Source organism: Engystomops pustulosus, chromosome 7, assembly GCF_040894005.1.
Source record: "Engystomops pustulosus chromosome 7, aEngPut4.maternal, whole genome shotgun sequence".
Lineage (NCBI taxonomy): Eukaryota > Metazoa > Chordata > Amphibia > Anura > Leptodactylidae > Engystomops > Engystomops pustulosus.
The window spans coordinates 60048426-60069507 of record NC_092417.1 but is presented as its reverse complement, the minus strand read 5'-3'; the positions used below and the strand labels follow the sequence as shown (position 1 = coordinate 60069507).

At 41.7% G+C, this 21082-nt stretch overlaps 1 protein-coding gene across 2 annotated transcripts in view; it reads right to left on the bottom strand.

The window, feature by feature from the left end:
* The window catches only part of GNG2 (G protein subunit gamma 2), an 84907-nt gene that overhangs the window by 25170 nt on the left and 38655 nt on the right, over positions 1-21082 (bottom strand). For both annotated transcript variants that reach the window (XM_072116103.1, XM_072116102.1), the window contains exons 3-4: positions 16929-16987; positions 3737-3852 (exon numbers count right to left, since the gene is read on the bottom strand). In XM_072116103.1, the coding sequence (XP_071972204.1) occupies positions 3737-3823 (87 nt within the window). In that variant the 5' untranslated portion in view covers positions 3824-3852; positions 16929-16987. The remainder of the gene's footprint in view (positions 1-3736; positions 3853-16928; positions 16988-21082) is intronic.

The following is a 21082-nucleotide window of genomic DNA, read 5'->3' as shown; positions in this document are numbered from 1 at the left end:
CCCCCAATTATATACATAAATATACATTGGTGCCAGTGGATGCGTTGAAGGTATGAGCAGTGACGTGGCCAGGGGGTGTGGTTAGGGGGCGTGGCTAGGGTGTGGCTTCTGTGGGTAAAAAAATCGCCGCAGCGCGCTCCGCGCGCCGCCATTTTGTCCCTCTTTCGCCTCCACAAAAGTTGGGAGGTATGCAGGGGGATGCAGCAGGGGTTAAGCGGTCTCCCTCTGCTCCCTCTCCTTCCCTCCTCAGCCAGGGTGTTATGCCTGTGGGGTACCCTGTGGCTGCTTCTCTTTCCCCTGTTACAGGGCTGGGATTGTTACTGATGATGATGATCATTGGCTCGTGGTCGTATGGCAGCTCCTGTCTCTCCGTGCTAGGGGAGGGCAGGATGGGCACAATGTTAGTTGTGGTGCCAGGGCACTTCAGGAGCTAGGGACCCTGTATACTGTGTGGGAAGGTGCAGGGAATTTCTGGGGATGGAGCTATTAAACACTGGTAAATGTACAGTACATCTTGTCTGTAGTACATTTCTGTATAAGTTCATATATAAGGCGCACCGGCCTATAAGGCGCACCTTTGATTTCTGAGAAAATTAAAGGATTTTTGGTGCGCCTTATAGGCCGAAAAATACGGTATAAACTTTTCTGTTTAGTTATGAAAAAAACTGTAATTTGGCAAAAATGTTTAAAAATGTTTCATTTAAAAAAGTTCTATATTTTTTGCTTTTCAGGCAAATAGTTATAAAGTTACTTAGGTGCTATGACTACCATTTCCCAAATGTCTGCTTTATATATCTGCATTTTATGCATCCTCTTTTTTTTCCAGGTTATATTAAAAATTTTTTGAAAATCGCCAAAACCCATATTTAGAGGCACCTGCTCAGCTTTAAGGCACTTTGAGAGGCCTAAATAACAGTAAACCCCGTACATTATGCCAATTTGGAAACTACACCCCTCAATGTATGAAAAAATAAACTTTAAGAAGGGTGTTAACCCTTTAGGTGTTTCACAGGGGTTAAAACACAATTTACAAAATGTAATTTTCTTTAGATAATACATTAATTTTGGCCAAAAATGAAACTGCCACAATGCATTAAATGATGAAAATCTCCACAAAGTTTGCTACACAATTTCTCTTGAGTATGAGGATGCCCCACATGTGGTGGTAAACTGTTTTATGGTCTCACGGCCGGGCATAGAAGGGAAGGAGCGCCATTCAGAGCAGATTTGCATTGTCACATTTTACAGGCTATAAAATGTTTATTTATTTGTAATTTGGACATATGGGAGATTATTTTTTGTGGATGAGATACACTTTTCAGGTACATCATTTAGGGAGGGGTTCAATAGCTAATAATCAGATTTTATCAACTAGTTCTTGGTGGTGGTTAAAATAAATCTTTAATTCTTGTTTATGGTTTTTAGTATTTTTTCCGGCCATTTACCGTACCATAAAAATAATGGGGCTTATTTAGCAAGGGTCGCGGATCGTACTTTTGTCAGACCGTTTGCCGGCTTTGGTTTTGCGCGGCTGTGACAGGATTTTGTCGCACGCGATTGGATTTTGGCGCAGCTCCGCTGGTTTTCATGCAACAGAATTCGGTGGGCAGGCCGTCTGATCATCCAACTAATTCAGATTGAGTGCGGGATTCAACTTTCAAATTGTGTCCCAAGCCCAAGCACTTCGGGCGCACAATCTTAGTGAATCGCGGCAAAGTGCATTATACACAGACAATGTACCTTCGGGGAACTCCTCGGACAGGTAAGTAAATGTGCCCCAATGTGTTTTGTTTATTCTATGGGTCATCACGATTACCGCAATACTCCATTTATATAACTTTTTTAGGGTTAACTTGTTTTGAAGAGTATAGAACTCATTTTGTGAGAAATTTGCTTGTTTTTGCATCGCCATGTATTAATGGGCAAAACATTTTTATTTTTTAGTTTACAAGATCTACTTTTTCTTGGTATCATGTAAATTTTACTGTTTAATCACTTTTTATGCTGTTTTTATGAGGCCAGATGTGAAAAATTCATTTTTTTTCCATTTTTTGATGGCGTTTACGACAGTTTTTTTTTGTGATTTACACTTTTTTGTATTTGATTTTTATATGGGATGGGGCATCAGGGGACTTTTTCTTTTTTTCTAATTTTTTTTATTTGCACTCTGCATACGATAACATCAACCCTGTTAGATCGTGCAGAAAGCACAATCTAGTAGGCTCCTACTGAAGGCAGCGCTGTGGTCGCGATCCCGGCTGTTATACAGGAACCCGGCTATCTCATACTGTGGTGATCTTTTGGGCTCAGCTTCCTATGACGTAGTTACGTCAAGGTGCGAGAAGGGGTTAAGTCATCCTCCGTCTATGTAATCCCTAAGCACTTGATAACATTATACAGGTTACGGAGACCAATATTCGACCACACCGTTTGTGCCCAGATATTGGTCCCCATTGTTTTCTACGGTGCCCGGTCACTGTGCAGTGAGCATATATTGCCTCACCGCACGCTGACCGTGCATGGCGAATATTTTGCCGTGTTATGGTGCAGACTCTGTGCTCCACTATTGAGAGGGGAGGGGTGAGCAGCAATCATCACTCCTCATCTCCAGTGTGCTGACCTGTTCCTGTACCCTTACTCTGCAGGCCTGAGTACCCTGAGTACCAGGTAAATCTATATGGTCACCCCGTACTTCCTTATAGACTGTGAGCTCTTGTGAGAAGGTCCCTCACCCCTATTGTGTCATCTGACCATGTTATTGCTCTATGGGTTCTTAATAATTATCATTATTATTATGTCTGACAAATCTTTACATTTGTTTAAATAAACCCTTTATGATGTAAGGTCATCCAATATGGTAAATCTTTAGCTGTCAGGATTCAGACTAGCCATTACATCACTGCTGACAATAGATGATGTCACAGCTTATCTCCACCCCCTCCCTGTACAATAGATAAAACTGACCAATCATTAATGACAGTAGATGACATATCATGTCTACTCCTCCTTCCTGCCTCATATTATACACAAAAGCTCTCTTATGTATCTTGCAGACTGGAGTCAACCCCACTACTAGATGCTGAAACTGGTGATTGTCTCTTAAGGATCGGGCCCTTTCCTGTTTTTTCATGTCCATTTTTCACTCCCCACCTATCAGCACATTGTAATGAAGGGGTTAAAACGAAGACCCGAGGCTACCACGGAGACGGATCGCCGCTCCCCGATGAAGCCCATGCGTCACTATCTATTTGAGGCTGCCGGCAGCTTTGCCGGCAGCCATCGCTGTGAAAACACTAGCACCGATCGCGGGTGTTACCGGTAAGCCTTTGCTGCAATATGCAACAAAGACTTACCGGCTATGGAGAGGGCTCAGCCCATGAGCCCTCTCCATGCAGCACGACCCGACCGCCGCCGTGAATACACGGCGGGCGGTCGCGAACTGGTTAAACTGGGGTGTGAGCAGTAGAATCCAATGTAGTAGGTTCTTTCCAATGTGTAAGTGTCAGGAAGCAGCTGCAAAAGGGCTAATTTACATTCTTCTTTATGTAATCCCATGGCTAAGGGCTTAACAGCATGTGCTACATCAAATTAAGTATTGTTTAATGCATCGATTCATATGACTTTGTGAATATAGCCTAAAGCCTGGAAGATTATCTCTAGAACTCAGTATTGATATATTGTTCAGAATATTTGCTGTAGGTGCATAAGACTTATACAATGCAATGTGTACCCGTACCTTTATTCTGTCTATGTTGGCTTCCATTTTCAGTTGCTCTACCAGCTTCCTGGCTTGTGCTATGTTGGCTGTATTATTGCTCGCCATTAGGCTGCTGCCTTGGCCTCTATGGTGTGCTGAAAAATGAAAAAGGATGGTAATTAGTTGACAAAATACCTACATTAAGTACTTGAAATACAGGCAGTCCCCTACTTAAGGACACCCGACTTACAGACAACCCATAGTTACAGACAGACCCCTCTGACTTCTGGTGAAGCTTTCTGATTGCTTTACTATAGTCCCTTATTGCAATAATCAGCTGTAAGGTGTCTGTAATGAAGCTTTATTGATAATCCTTGGTCCCATTACAGCAAAAAATATTTAAACTCCAATTGTCACTGGGGGAAACATTTTTTTTGTCTGGATCTACAATTATAAAATATACAGTTTCGACTTACATACAAATTCAACTTAAGAACAATACACCAGACCCTATCTTGTACGTAACCCGGGGACTGCCTGTACAGCTATAATTAGGATAAGATTTTATTATATTTATTATAAATTGTAAAATTATTGGTCTGAATTATAAGAAGCGCACAAGGGGCAAGCTCTGTGCAAACCTATAAGGCTTCTAAAACCAACCCTCCATGATCCTATTCAGACAAAATATTGTAGCCATGCATGCCAAGGAAGTCAGTTTTCTTCCCATAGACTTTATTGGAGAGTAGCATACTAATTCTTTGACAACTCTCCTATGTGGCTGCATTCAATAGTAAGGTTTGTTTGCAGAGGGACCAATATATATATACACAGGCAGTCCCCGGGTTATGTACAAGATAGGTACTGTAGGTTTGTACTAAAGTCGAATTTGTATGTCGGATCTGGTAAGTTTTATAAATGTACAGTAGGCTTTGATACTTATGCTCTTGGTCAGATTTCACCCCCATTTTCTGTGATGTTTTATAGCCATCCTTAATTTCATCGCATTCCCGTTATATCAGCGGTTTCCGTGCACATAAAGAACAAGCCACTGGTATAATGCGACCGCGATCTTAGTGATACAAGGGTTCTTTAGGGTAAATAAATGCTACTGTGATCCGAGAAATGGGTCAACCATAGATATAAACGGGATCCTCGGCCACCTATGCGCAGGTGAGGACCCTGTTCGTATTCTAGGGGTCGTTCGTAATTGGATCGTTGTAAGTTGGGGACTGCCTGTATATATATCTATATATCTATCTCTCTCTATATATAAAAAACATTAAAAAGGCCAGCAGCACCAAATAGCATGAAAAAACTGTGGGTGCAGATCCCAATACTGGTCTTGACACACCAGATGGGAGCTTTATTAGCCCAAGTGCAACGTTTCAGACCCTGTTCAGGATTCTTTTTCAAGCAATGTGATAAATCCAACACTCCATATATATGGACAACATCATAAGTCATGTGATCATATCTGGTGTATTTATACAAAAAAATTACATAACAATACATCCATAAATATAACACAGTGAACAACATCCATTAGTGCATCACAAAATATCAGTAAATGGCATGGTCATGTGTAATAACCCCATTATTTACCTCTAGTTGCTTGGTGACAGTATTATTATCTCCCTCGGCGTTCAGATTATATATATATATATTACACACAAAGTATATATATTCCCCAGAGGTCTCCCTTAACCTTAATGCATTAATACATTTATTCAACTAATAAATAAATTTATTATAGACAAGGGGTACTGGCAGTTGCTAAATGTAAGCCTCAACCCACCTGATTTCTCAAGATCAATATCCCTGGTGTGACCTTTCCATTCTTAGAAGTATTGATTTTTGAAACCTACTGGAGTCAGTAGTATCTGAAATGTGGCAGTGAGAGCTGAGCTGTCAGAACTTGGGATTGTCATGTCTTTGTGTAAAATAAAAAAAAAGAAGTCAATCCTGCAGCTGACACAGGCCAATCCCGATTAAATTGATATCATCTAGCAGTGCAAAAATAATAAATAAAAATAATCTAAAAAAATGAAATTATAATACATGGTGCTAGCACATGTACTAGCACATGTGGGCCCTATATCAAAATACTACTTAGTATGGGTGAAAGTGTGTTTTCCTTACCTGAAACAGAAATAACAATTACCTTATATACTCGAGTATAAGCCTAGTTTTTCAGCACAAAAAATGTGCTGAAAAACCCAAACTCGGCTTATACTCGAGTCAAAAAAATAAATAAATCAAAACTCGCCTTTCTGGCGGCACCGGTAGATCTTCTGTGCGATCCATCCGGTATTGTTGTGCTGCACGACGGGGAAGGGGGGGGCTTTATACACTGGGGCAGGGGCTGGCAGGCTATATACACTGGGGCAGGGGCTGGCAGGCTATATACACTGGGGCAGGGGCTGGCAGGCTATATACACAGGGGCAGGGGCTGGCAAGCTATATACACTGGGGCAGGGGCTGGCTGGCTATATACACTGGGGCAGGGGCTGGCTGGCTACATACTGGAAGGCTATGACCAATGCATTTCCCACCCTCGGCTTATACTCGAGTCAATAGGTTTTTCCAGTTTTTTTGTGGTAAAATTAGGGGCCTCGGCTTATACTCGGGTCGGCTTATACTCGAGTATATACGGTACATTTTTTTTAGGTCTAAAAATTTTCCAATATGTTGAGGTCAACAGCTATTATTTAGACACAGAAGAGTTTGTACAGGTTTTTTTTTAAAGGTGATTATTTTCTTCTCGTCTACAGGTAAAAATGATTTGATCACATTGTTATCCTAACTATAAATATAATGAGAACAGTATCAAACATACAGTAAGTTCTTGCCGAGGCAGAAATGAGCTCAAAAGATGACTCCTCTCAGGGTATTCAAAAAAACTTGTGAAAGGACTGCGGGATAGCACAAGATGAAGTGAAACTCCAGGGAGTATTTTATTCACCACACAGCAACATTTCGACTACAAAGTAGTCTGACTACATTGTAGTCGAAATATAGCTGCATGGTGCCGTGGAGTTTCACTTCATCCTGTGCTGTGCTGCAGTCCTTCTACTAGTTATTTGATTACATTTGGACCACTACCAAGGTCATCGAGCTGCGGGCACCCTCCTAATTTGATACAAATCTAAAGGGTATGCTGTCTACATTTTCTATCTCCTCCCATGGGATTAACACATTAACGACACGTAATGGAATACTATGTTAAGGTGTCAGACTGAGCGATCTCCATACAAAATGGGTGTCACCAAGATACCCAAGTATACCTGGGGGTTTTTAAAAAAAAAAATTATAAAAAATAAAATAGAAATAGAAAAAAAGTTTAAATCACCTACTTTTCATTAGAACTTACATACAAATGTAATGTATCCCTGTGTCCAAATGTCACCACGCATAAGAATTTTAATAAAGTGCACAGTCCCCATGTATCAATGAAAACGTCAACTAGTCCAGCAAAAAATAACACCTTTAGTAGGTCTGTACACTGAAGTATTTAAAAGTTATGGCCATCAGAATATCACCAAACATTTGCAAAAATATATCAACTTTTCTAAATATATGAAACATTATAAAGCCTATAGAAATCTCATTGATTGTACTGAGACAATGAATAAGGTATCCGCAACAAAATGGCAAGAGTGTCATGAACCCATGAACAACCCCCCAGGATAAACAAACCTCCTAAACTACAATTTCAGAAAAAAACTGCATAAAAAGGAAAAAACTATTCTAAACAAAAATATAACTTTTCTAAATGTATGAAACATTATAAATCCTACAGAAATCACATTGATTGTACTGAAACAAAAAATAAGGCATCTACAAGAAAATGGCAAAAATGTCATGAACTCCCCCAAGAATGTACCAACCTCCCAAACTACAATTTCAGAAAGAAAAAGTGCATAAAAGGAAAACACAGAAAAACTAAAAAAAAAAAAAATCTAGCTAGAAAACAAGACGTACAGTGGAAACAGAACAGGGAAACAAAAAACAGGAGTCAGGTCATCACATCCCCATAACCTAATAACATAGCGAACAAAAGATGAATAATATTGTTGTGAGGGAAACACTAGGTGGATGTACTCGGGTCTGCGTATATGGACCAAGGTCTCATAGTGATAGCACGAGACAATTGGACTAAGTGTTTTGGAAAACAACCTCTCCGTCCACCAGACTGGCCGCTCATTTGTCATTAGCCATAATCCAAGATGCAGTAAATACATTCTGTTATTAATTAATATTTACTAAATGTTTAGCATTCTATTTTTCCAGTTCAAAAAAATGTGAATGTTTCCAATCAAATATTTAATTAAAACATGAAAGGGAAATTATTTGTTTCATTACAGAATCTCAATGTAGAAAGCACATTTAAGATCATATTTGGGAGAAACTAGTATTGTTTATATTTACGATCATTTCTGATAAATTATCACCAGTATTTACTACAGAATTTTTTATGTTATCAAATGAAGGCTCATTACAAAACGAGAGGGGGAAATGTGATGAACTGTGAAACAATCCTACAGAAGATGAAGTGCTGTTGAGGATTACATATTCTCATATTAAACAGTATATATAGCACGTGTGCGCATACAGAAATGTAATTAGAAAGAAAGATTTTTTTCCTCCAGATTTGGCGAATAATCAACTTCATGATTACATTTTCAGTAATACAAGCATTTTAAAGACCTTGCTGTCAAGTTGAGTATAAATTAATGTGCACCTGTCACCTTGGCAGAGCATGGGCGAGCATATTGAAGGCTATATTCATGATGTTGCAGTGCAGCATATATTCACAGAGACTTACTTCCTGGGCCAGATATAGAAACAATAGTGCTGAACAACCTCAGAATGATATGATGGGAGCAGGACCTTTATCAGGGAATGTACTGTATATAAGCCGAGTTTTTCAGCACAAAAAAATGTGCTTAAAAACCTCGCCTCGGCTTATACACGAGTCAATGCTAAAAAAAAAAATACTCACCCTCCGCTGTCCGCGATGTTCGTTGCGGCTCCCGATCCCTGTCACAGCTCCCAGCGGCTCCCAGTATCTCCTCTTCTGTCTTCTATCTTCTCTAGCCGACAGAGTCGCGTCCATGCGATCTGCCGGCCGTCGCACACTGTGATGCAGCCCTGTCGCTGCTGATGACGTCATCAGCGGCGACAGCGTTGCACCACAGTGTGCGACGGGCGGCGCGATCTCACGGCCAGAGAAGATAGAAGAGTGAAGAAGCCGCCAGGAGCCGCGATGGGGATCGGAAGCCGCCGGGAGGAACATCGGGGACACCGAAGGGTGAGTATTAAGTTTATTTTTTTATCTGTATGCTACACGGGGGCAGGCTGTATACCGATGGGGGCAGGCCGTATACCGATGGGGGCAGGCCGTATACCGATGGGGGCAGGCTGTATACCGATGGGGGCAGTGCTATATACCGATGGGGGCAGGCTGTATACTGCAAGGGGGCAGGCTGTATACTGCAAGGGGGCAGGCTGTATACTGCAAGGGGGCAGGCTGTATACTGATGGGGCAGGCTGTATACTGATGGGGACAGGCTGTATACTGATGGGGACAGGCTGTATACTACTGGGGACAGGCTGTATACTACTGGGGACTGGCTGTATACTACTGGGGACTGGCTGTATACTACTGGGGGCAGGCTGTATGCTACGTGGGGCTGGCTGTATACTACATGGGGGCTGGCTGGCTGTATACTACACCCTCGGCTTATACTCGAGTCAATATGTTTTCCCAGTTTTCTGTGGTAAAATTAGGGGTCTCAGCTTATACTCGGGTTGGCTTATACTCAAGTATATACGGTACATCAGTTTTCTGGTATACAAGCCCTGAAATAATCGCCAGACATTGCAAACATTTCCCCTTTTCATGCCAACAGGGCATGGAGGGACGCAAAGGGGATGTGGGTGGCAGCGGAATGGGTTGGCATGGGGAATTCCTGCCTTGCCCCTGCTCACTAGCTATAGACTGCAACTGTTTAAGCTGAATGGACATTGGTTAATAGTGCAAATCTGCACCAGGCAGGACCTGGCATACACTGTGCAGGGTGCCTGCCAGAAATATCAGGAGGACTGAGTATATGGTGGTGCCAAAGTGGAGGGGTTTCATATTATGCTGGCCCCTAGTGTGACAACTCCTGCAGGTAGATGTTCTCGTGGCTGATTACCACACCTTTGCATGCTCTGTAAAGGGCTAATATTTCAGACGCTCCGAATATTTATTGGCTGGGTTCATCACAGGGGCAGATGGAGTAACAGTCGGTCGAACCAATCAGCTGCTGGGGCGGAATCAGGACCCTCCATATAATGATAAGCACTATTCAACATTATCCAAATAAAATTATTTATATACAGTATTTCCTCCAGTTTAAGAACATTATACAAAACAGGGCAGATACAATTCACGTCTGATACATTCCTGGTCCAGACCAATAGTCAAAGATGACTTGGGTGTGCGGGTTTCACACAGGTGCAATTATTTAAAGAAAAATGGTCTTGAACATTCCACCTCCAACATTTGCAAATATATATATATATAATAATTTCAAAATTTCAAGATTGTTTCTATGCCTTCGCAACATCCCCCACCGGGGCCTAGCCTTTTCTTGGGGCCTGGAGGCAGCCAGGGCCCAGAATACCGGAGTGGCTGGCGGTTGCGGCCTTGGCGGGGCTGATGTCACAGTGCTTGGTATGGGGGACCAGAGGGCTGTCCTACAGCCTGGCAGGTCTCCAGCAGGTGGTGTGTGTAGGAAATATGGAGGGAGCGGCTGATATTCTGCTTCTCCCTGGGGCAACCCCTGAGTGTCTGTAGAGTAATGGATGGGGGAGCCGTGATGGTGACAGCCGTATCCGGAGATCAGACAGAGGCAATTTTGTGCAAAATAACGGCTCTTTATTGAACAACAGCAGGCAACGGGCCTAAACGGTGGAGTGGTCATTAAGAGTGGTCCTCAGGAATAGTGCACCAGCCTGGTAGTAGATGCAGGCTGGGATGGAGCTGTGTCCAAACTGTGGAAGCTGCAGCTCTGGATTTGAGTCTCCTGACTCAGGCCCTGGGATTAGGTTAAGTGTCAGTACTGAAGGTGTACTAAACACTGTCTCTCTGTTTACTGTGTCTCTGTAGACAGACCATGCGGTGTAGAGGCCGTAGTCTAAGAGTCGTTGTCTAAGAGGCCGTGCTCCTCCCTGCGCAGGGGTTTTATCACCCTGGTCAGGTTGTAGCACCTCTCCAATCACACTCTAGTTTACAATGCAGCAACATCATTGGTCAATAACGTCTTACATCCTCTTAACTATTGCCTGTTCAGGCAGAACCTACAGCTGCTTATACCTGAGATCTCCCTGCATTATCCCTTGGGTGAGCTGCGCAGGCTCACCAGATAGATCCTGAAGTGTAGAGGGCCCTATATGCAACTACTCCCTTGCCTATACGTTGGCAGGGGTGTTGCACCTTGTTTTGCAATTTTTTTTTTTTGTACAGTGTTTCTGCATTGTATGTAAAGAATTGCTATTAATTCCATAAACTACAATGCCACTGTATTACGCTGCAGTTTTTCCACACAGAAATATTACTTGGCAAATCTGCAGGTTATCCGTACCGTGTGCAGTGCGGTCACACGTTGCGCTAGTGTTGCGCATTTCCAATTGCCAGGGGCGGGCCTTGACTTGCACCCTGTGTCTTGCATTTAAACAATACACAAGTGCTGGTTACCAATCACATTAGTTTCAGTGGAAACGCATATGCGATGGGGCCAAGGCCCACCCTAGGTGCTAGCGTTGCACTTCGGAGCACAACATGTGACCGCACTCTTACAAGAATCTCACCAATTTGTAGGGACTGTAACAGGCTGCAGTATTTCTATGTGCATTATCTCAATCTTTACTGAAACCAATAGATCCTAGGCCCCCATCTCAGGATAAAATTGATAAACAAAAATAAGAAAACTACCCGATAATCTGCGGGCACAGTTAGCCATAATAAGGCTTTAAAACAGGAAAATACCATAAAAAAACATTTCATAGGGCAATATCCTGCTCACCAACTTGCATCAGTACTGTATTTGTAAGACACAAACAAGAATATGTCAGAAACAGGAGAAGATGTACACATTTTTGTATTATAGGTTTTTCAGCACTTAATAGTCCAGCCATTCAATAATTAATCAGAAGTGTCTGGTCATCTGTAGTGGAAATTATATTACATGTTTGATGTGTTTTTCCTTTGTAAAACTAGGAGAAAGATTTCCATTGGTCAGTGGTCTCCATCCTGCAGCAGGAAGCTGTAAGAGCATGCTGGGAGTTGTAGTTTTCGGACAGCTTGAGGGCCATGGGTTGGGGACCACCAAACTGAAATGCTCTAATCCTACAATGGGGTTTATCTCTATGTACATGCCACAATTCAGAAGTTGTCATGTTCACTGTATTCCTATTTCACTTCATAGGTGGTTTGTAAAGCATTTAGAAAAAGGAATTATAGTATTTGAGAATTTGGTAAGAAAATAAAAGCAGTTGGACGTCTACCAGCATCTCCCACCCAATTATATGAGACCTCCCTAATGTAGTGCCAGTCTCTCTCCTAGTCAGCTTTCTGCTAATTGCCAGCTGCCAGGGTGAGGGAAGCCATTGTTTGGCTCTGGTTTTATGCAGATTATACATCAACACATTAGATCACCCAGTTCCTGAAATAACAGGCAGCCTTATAATTTATCCTCAATGGAGAAAATCACATCCTTCTATTCTCCTGCAAAGCTTAATGGCTCCTAAGAGAGGCAGTGGCATGAGGTCTATACAAAGTAAAATTAAAATTAAGAGGGTTGTCTCATTCTGACAACTTCATCTTAGAACCTTTAATTAATGGGGGTGGTGGTGGTAATGGGGGTGGTTATGGGGGAGTGGGGTAGGACTTAACTTAACTTATCTTGGACCCATTGTACAGTAGCAAACCCATCTGAGCCTTCAGGCTTACAGCATGGTTGTATTGGAGTTTTTCTGTACAGAATTTCCAAGTGGGTGTTACCAGTTGGATGTATATCCTTGCCAAGTCTATTCCAGTCCAATCAGTGCTGACTCCGAGGGACACACTCGACCCTTTATTTCTCAAAAAACAAGGGCATAAGAAGTTGCAAGAAGAGCAGATCCTGCCATAAGGTAGACACACCAGCAGGCAAGTGTGCTTGGTTTACAAACATTCATCCTGGTGGTAGATTTCCTTCAACTAATTGTAGGTATGATATATTCACTAATGGTCTCTGTATTATATTAATTCACAAAAATGATGAAAACTTATTTCAAACCGAGAAAAATATTATAGAAGTGTAATAGATCAACTGTTTATGTGCTGGTGTTATTCACTACAGATTTTTTTGATATTTTATTTATTTTTTTCTAATCACAAATGAAAAGCAAACCAAAGCCCAAGATGGAATAATTAGTACATCATTTGTATCCAGGATGAAATGATGTTCTGTTATCTGACTGCATTAGAGAAGAGTTCAACAAGTGATCCTGTATTCATCGGGGGAAGCAGGCGATGAACAATCCTAACACTAGATGGCCTGAGGGTGTTTTCCAGATAAAATAATTATTAGTATTCTTTGAAGGGGATTACTGTGTGCAAGACATTAGAATATCCTAGAATAAGTGGAAAACCCACCTAGGTCCAGGGCCTTCTGGCAAAAAGTGAAATCCGGAGAATATCCCATGGAAATATATTGCATAATATTCATATCATCATTCAAATCATTGGAACAATAGTTATGAATGAATGTTGTCAAGCCACATTACAAATAAACTTGTCAAAGCTTTTTTTTTTTAGTGCAATTCCTCTAATTTGGCATCTACATTGCTGGGAAATTAGGCAGTCAGCAGAGGACTGACATCAAGCAAGGATATAAATACACAGATAAAACTTATTTGGTTTCCATTATCCATTACTTTATCATCAGGAAAGTCTGATGTTGGAACCTTCACTAATGAAGCCATCACAATAACCATATATCACTATGTTTCTTTTAAAGTTTCCCCAGCAGTACAGAACAGCTTTGGACCACCATAATAATAATTCCTCTATTTACACTCACCGGCCACTTTATTAGATACACCATGCTAGTAACGGGTTGGACCCACTTTTACCTTTAGAACTGCCTCAATTCTTCGTGGCATAGATTCAACAAGGTGCTGGAAGCATTCCTCAGAGATTTTGGTCCATATTGACATGATGGCATCACACAGTTGCCGCAGATTTGTCGGCTGCACATCCATGATGCGAATCTCCCGTTCCACCACATCCCAAAGATGCTCTATTGGATTGAGATCTGGTGACTGTGGAGGCCATTTGAGTACAGTGAACTCATTGTCATGTTCAAGAAACCAGTCTGAGATGATTCCAGCTTTATGACATGGCGCATTATCCTGCTGAAAGTAGCCATCAGATGTTGGGTACATTGTGGTCATAAAGGGATGGACATGGTCAGCAACAATACTCAGGTAGGCTGTGGCATTGCAACGATGCTCAATTGGTACCAAGGGGCCCAAAGAGTGCCAAGAAAATATTCCCCACACCATGACACCACCACCACCAGCCTGAACCGTTGATACAAGGCAGGATGGATCCATGCTTTCATGTTGTTGACGCCAAATTCTGACCCTACCATCCGAATGTCGCAGCAGAAATCGAGACTCATCAGACCAGGCAACGTTTTTCCAATCTTCTACTGTCCAATTTCGATGAGCTTGTGCAAATTGTAGCCTCAGTTTCCTGTTCTTAGCTGAAAGAAGTGGCACCCGGTGTGGTCTTCTGCTGCTGTAGCCCATCTGCCTCAAAGTTCGACGTACTGTGCGTTCAGAGATGCTCTTCTGCCTACCTTGGTTGTAACGGGTGGCGATTTGAGTCACTGTTGCCTTTCTATCAGCTGAAACCAGTCTGCCCATTCTCCTCTGACCTCTGGCATCAACAAGGCATTTCCGCCCACAGAACTGCCGCTTTTTTTGGACCATTCTCTGTAAACCCTAGAGATGGTTGTGCGTGAAAATCCCAGTAGATCAGCAGTTTCTGAAATACTCAGACCAGCCCTTTTGGCACCAACAACCATGCCACGTTCAAAGGCACTCAAATCACCTTTCTTCCCCATACTGATGCTCAGTTTGAACTGCAGGAGATTGTCTTGACCATGTCTACATGCCTAAATGCACTGAGTTGCCGCCATGTGATTGGCTGATTAGAAATTAAGTGTTAACGAGCAGTTGGACAGGTGTACCTAATAAAGTGGCCGGTGAGTGTATATAGCGCCTACAGATTACGCAGCGCTGCATAGAGCTTATCAAATGGGCCCCTGTCCCCAATGAGGCTCACAATCTAATCAACCTACCAGTATGTTTTGGAGTGTGGGAGGAATCCAGAGGACCCGGAGGAAACCCATATAAACTCTTTGCAGATATTAACCTGGATGGGACTTGAACGTTGAACCCCAGCACCTTCTGTAGGATTCACTGTATTTCCCTTGCACAGCTGTACAGGGAGAACAAGCTTTGCTGGGAGAACAAGGTGATTAATCCAATACCTTGTGCACACTTAATGTCTGTAGTGTGTCTAGAAAATGTCCTAGCCATTGTTTGAACAGCTGGCACACCTCCCTATTGACTTCTTTGGATTTATGCCCAAAGCGGCTGTTCCCACAGCCCAGTGCATGAGAAGAACTCTGGAGTTTGGGACCACTGATCAGCCAGCATGGCTGGGGTTTAGGCTTATCGCTGCCATTGCCACAAGTTTTAGTTAAAAGGTGCTTTGGGTCTCTATAAGATCTCAAGCACATGTGCAGTTCACCAGGTCGAGGGAGTTGAGGGAGGTATACCTTGTTTCACAGCATGGTTGCCCAATAACCAGAAAGTGCAGGAGGGATTCTGACAATAGACAGTGGTAAGCCGCATGCATCTGGGCCTAAACCCCAGCTGTGGATGCATCATGATTACAGTTTAGTTACAGGTTTCCTTTAAGTGAAGAAAACAGAAAATTCTGATGTGGCTGCAGATAATAGTTATCCTTACATCCTTTTTAGACACATAGGGAACAGAAAGGTGAGATAGTATATTAAGAGTTATTTGATAAGGTCCTTGTAGCCGTCCTTCTTCTGTGGCATAGCATAACTGCATTAGGGCCTGGATCTGCATGTGAAAAAAAGTGAATTTTGTGGACACAGAAAACATCAAGAGTCTCAATTAAATTCAGTTGGAACACTCCATTCCATATGCTACTGATGAAAGGCCATATATCCCTTCCATCTCTATGATAATTTGATTAAAGGGGGGCCAGTATGGACTGCGGTGGTGTCGTTGGGCGGAGGAGATAAGGCCTTGGGGCACAATGTTGGTTTGGATGCTGGGCGGGCCCTAGTCGTGTCAACAGCACAGGGCCCATGGGAAATTTAATCCGCCACTCTATATACCAGTAAATACATGGGCATAAGAAGTCAGGAGGTAGAGGGCTTTGGTTAGCAATGTACCTTAAAGTTACAGGATCCCAATTTAAAATCTGTAACAGAACTCCAGGCCTATCATGTGGCATTTTTTTAATTTTGGTGTCTTATTACCTGAGAAAGAATCCTTTTCCAATTAGCCCTGTAGACATGTGGAGGCTTATAGCCATTTACGCCTCTTTTAGCTACCTTATAAGGCAGCTCCCTTGACATCAAGCATGACTTTCAGAAAGCCTAATGACATGATGCGTGGTTAAACCACACCTACAAGGCAGTCTTAGTTGGCAAATTCTCAGTTCATATAAATTTTACTCCGTAAATATAACTTTTAGTTTCCGACCCTAGTCAGAAGCCTTTCAATCAGCAAAACTAGTTCCCTACACTGTACTGAAAAGATGCCACCACATTGAGACAGTGCTGTCTACTGTTCTTTCTGGAATAGATATACTGGTTTGGTCGAATTCCACATCATGTCATTAGGCTTCCTAGAAAGTCATGCTTGATGTCAGGAGCTGCCTTATGAGGTAGCTCAAAGAGGCGTAGTTATCCATATCCTATCCTGGTAAACTTATCTGCATGTTTCCCCAGATCTTGAATAACCTGTGTCTCTATATAATTACCCATATGCATTGTCAATCAAGATCATGTTAAAGATTTTTTCCAGAATTTCAACATAAAAAAATAAAATTACATATAGCTGTATTAAATTAGTAAAAAGAAATTACCAGGATGGGGGTCAGAACTCTTCTTACTTCCTCTCTTCACCGAGCTCTTTTATTCTTTTCTGTTTGAAGACAAGACAAAATATAAAAATTACATCAGAAAACCTGATAACTACAGTAACATGATGTATTTTACAGTCATGTCTGGTCACATCTATAGCTCCAGTGGAAGTAGCAGAGTTAATGCAATACAAAAGATAGAAATCACAAATCAGGACAAGCCAGAAAAAGTTGCCTCGTTGGCCAACCTATTTCGCAAGTCAAGAACAATACATCCAAAAATCCAAAAGGGACAAGCAGAATGTTCCAATCTTATAAATAAAACATAACTTTTGTTACTCATAAAATGTCTTCAATAAGAACCACATTAATGTAGTATCAACCATCTAGTCAAGAGAAATAGCTAAAGCCTCATTGTGTCCTAGTTCATTATTGTAAAAAAATATTACACAATGCATCATTTTAAAGCCACCGACCAACAGTAAACGGGACAAAGATAAAGTAACCGGGTGGATCTCACCAGTCTTCAATGTATAGTCTTCTGATCTAGTGGTACCTATCCGCAGAAAGTTCCCCCCTTGACAAGGATGGTCCCAGTACTGTCCCAGACAAATTCTGTTGGTCCCTAATATCTAATCCCTACGCGTTTCATACGTTGTGTGACCAATCATCAGGGGAATACATTAATATAGTGGATGCTGCAGCCTTGATATAGAATATGGCTATTCAAGCTAAACATCACAGGGTTAAAATGGAACAACAAACGAGCAGTGTCTTGTGTAATACATATTATTATAGCATGGTGGTCATAGGGCATAGGGTCCTGCACCTCTGGATCGGTACCGCTCAATCAGAAGACTACACAATGAAGACTGGGGAGATCCACCCGGTTACTTTATCTTTGTCCCGTTTACTGTTGGTCAGTGGCTTTCAAATGATGCATGGTGTAATATTTTTTACAATAATGAACCAGGACACGACGAGGTATAGGTATTTCTATTGACTAGATGGTTGATACTACATTAATGTGGTTCTTATTGAAGACATTTTATGAGTAACAATTAAAAGTTATGTTTTATTTATAAGATTGGAACATTCTGCTTATCCCCAATATAAAGGTAGTTAAAAGACAAGCCTTCGGTTAATGGAAATGTGCATACTACAGCCGATCGCTGGGGGTCCACTGACACAAAAATCCCTATATTCCTTTCTAATATAAAGGGGTAGTCAAAGTTCTCTTAAAGGGGTTGTCATGGATTAAAAAAAAACGCATCTTTCTTCCAAAAACAGAACCACATCTGACAATAGTTTGTGCTGGTATTGCAGCTAGGCTGCATATAAATGATTAGAACCAAGCATTACCCTTGGACAGATGTGGGCTGTTTTATGAAGAGAGTATTCATGTTTTTCAAATTTTGGACAAGCCCTTTAATAGAATCACTGTTTCTTACTGCCAGGTATCAAGCAACGCCGCATTTCCCACCATGCTCTGGCATTTGTTAGCTGTCAGGTTTGCAAGAAGTTGCAGCTTAAAACCTGTGGGCTAAATACTTGCTGGAGACCCCAGATGTACCGTAGACTGGGTCAATATTTTCTCCATCATAAAATTCTATTGGAAACAGTTCAGTACATAAATTACATGAAAACACATTGACCTGGGCTTGTGCTTACGTACAATTTACTCCTAATTGCACTCCAGATAGCAGTTGTTTGCAAGTGCCCAAGAGAGCGTATCTTAAAGATAAATACATTTAGGACCAAGGGCCTGTTCAATAACACCTGTCTGCTGTGTATCTCTCTATGTTAATGTGGGTATTATAGATCTGCAGCACTTCAATGGACATTGACCTATGCAAACCAGTACAGGCTAAATGGTATTGCTTGGTTACAGATGTCGTATCAAGGGTGACCACATGTTCCATATTTCAATTAAATTGCTATTAAAACGGTTTCCTGAAGCGATGTTAATGGGTGGTAACGTTATACATTAATAGCAGCCTAGACATAGCCAATTACAGGACTGTAATAGCGAGGAGCAGATACAAAAAAAATTAATTAAAATATATATATATATATATATATATATATATATATATATATATACACACACAGTATATATATATATATATATATATATATATATATATATATATATTATGTATATATGGGAAATCTCCCCTTCTTTCCCCCTATTGTAAAAGATTGATTACACTGAAGAGGAAACTAACCACAAAGCAACATGGGATAGCTTTGTTTTAAAGATATGCTACTACAAGTTCCTCAAAGTAGTAGAGTCTCATTCCAGATTTGTTACATTCTTCATTCCATACATACCACATTCTTATTTGGCACTGCCCATGACCCTAGGAATTCCCACTTTCAGACAAGATTTGCACAAACCTTATCCCTTTTCTATATCCATTTTGCACTGTTTTTTCACAGAATCTTATGTAGTCCCTGGGGGACTGATAATCTAATTAACCTACCTCAAGCAGGAACTATTACCAAGCAAACTAATTAGCCTCAGCATGTTTTTGAGAGGACAACAAGGAGAAAGGCTTTATACAGATGCCACCAACTATCCCCAACACTCCAACTAGATAGGAGGATGGCAACACTGCTGCATCCTACGTGTAGTGGATGCAATTGGGGGGGAATTTATTAAGAGTGGCATTAAATCCCCCCCTGCCAGCACTCTGCTGCTCCAGGTTGGCAGAAAATCCAGAAAAAATCTTCACCAAGCCAGACCTATTTAAACCAGGCAGAGGTTCTAGCTATATTCTCCACCGGTTTTCTGGTGGAGACCACAGTAAATACATCAGGCTGGGGCGTTCACACCCATTCCACCTGGCCCCGCCACTCTTGCCCAACTCTCTGCCCATCATGCCCAAAGTGGCATGTGGGTCAAAACAGCACAAAAACTGACAGAGATGGTGATTTTCATATTCTTTTTCCACCAGAACACTGCCAGAGAAGGCATGGTAAATATCCCCTAATCAGCCAATGAAGTCCATGCTGCTTAGAGCAATAATAGATTTTTTTTCACCTGTATTCTACTGTGGCAAATCATCAGCTATGAGAGCACATTAAATAGTAAAGTGTATTAGAAGGTTTCAGAACTTTCTATTCTGTATTAACTTCCATTAGCTTAAGCACTTCCAGTGAATTCATGTCCAATCTACAAAGAATAGAATATTGTCAAGGTCACCCCAACCTCAAAAGGTGAAGATCAAAAAGTAGCATAGTACAAATACTCCCATCATTACTCCCTGTGGCAGAGCAACCAGACCGCTGTAAAATTCTGCAATGTGGAATTCCTATATCTAGAATTGTCCGTTTAGCGCTCCATCAAAAATAGAAATTGGGAACTCTCAGTACTTTTATAGAGAGTTGAAAAAAACCCACACAAACACAGGGAGAAGATGAAAGTGCTGTGCAGATGTAGATTTAAACCTAGTTGACACTGGGAACTACTTAACCTTTGTACTGCCAAAAGTAGGCCAAAAAGGAGTCCCTTCTTCCTTGCCTAACATCAGTGCTGCACTTTTATCATGATTACAGTTTTTGCTGCTCTTTTGCGGGGAAGAGGACGCTCCTTGCATCATGTATACCTATGATTCAAGAAGTCATGTTCTCTGCGGTTGGCCTTTGAACTTCAGTGACCCAGGTTGTTTGCCAGCAGCATAAATAACAAGTAGGGCATCACGGTGGCTCAGTGGTTAGCACTACAGCCTTGCAGTGCTGCTGTCCTGGGTTCAATTCCCATCCAGTTCAACATCTGCAAAGAGTTTGTATGTTCTCTCCGTGTTTGCGTGGGTTTCCTCTGGGTCCTCGGTTTCCTCCTACACTCCAAAACATACTTGTAGGTTGATTAGATTGTGAGGGACAGGGACTGTTTTGGCAAGCTCTGTGTCGCACTGAATAATCTGTGTGTTCTACACTCACCGGCCACTTTATTAGGTACACCATGCTAGTAACGGGTTGGACCCCCTTTTGCCTTCAGAACTGCCTCAATTCTTCGTGGCATAGATTCAACAAGGTGCTGGAAGCATTCCTCAGAGATTTTGGTCCATATTGACATGATGGCATCACACAGTTGCAGCAGATTTGTCGGCTGCACATCCATGATGCGAATCTCCCATTCCACCACATCCCAA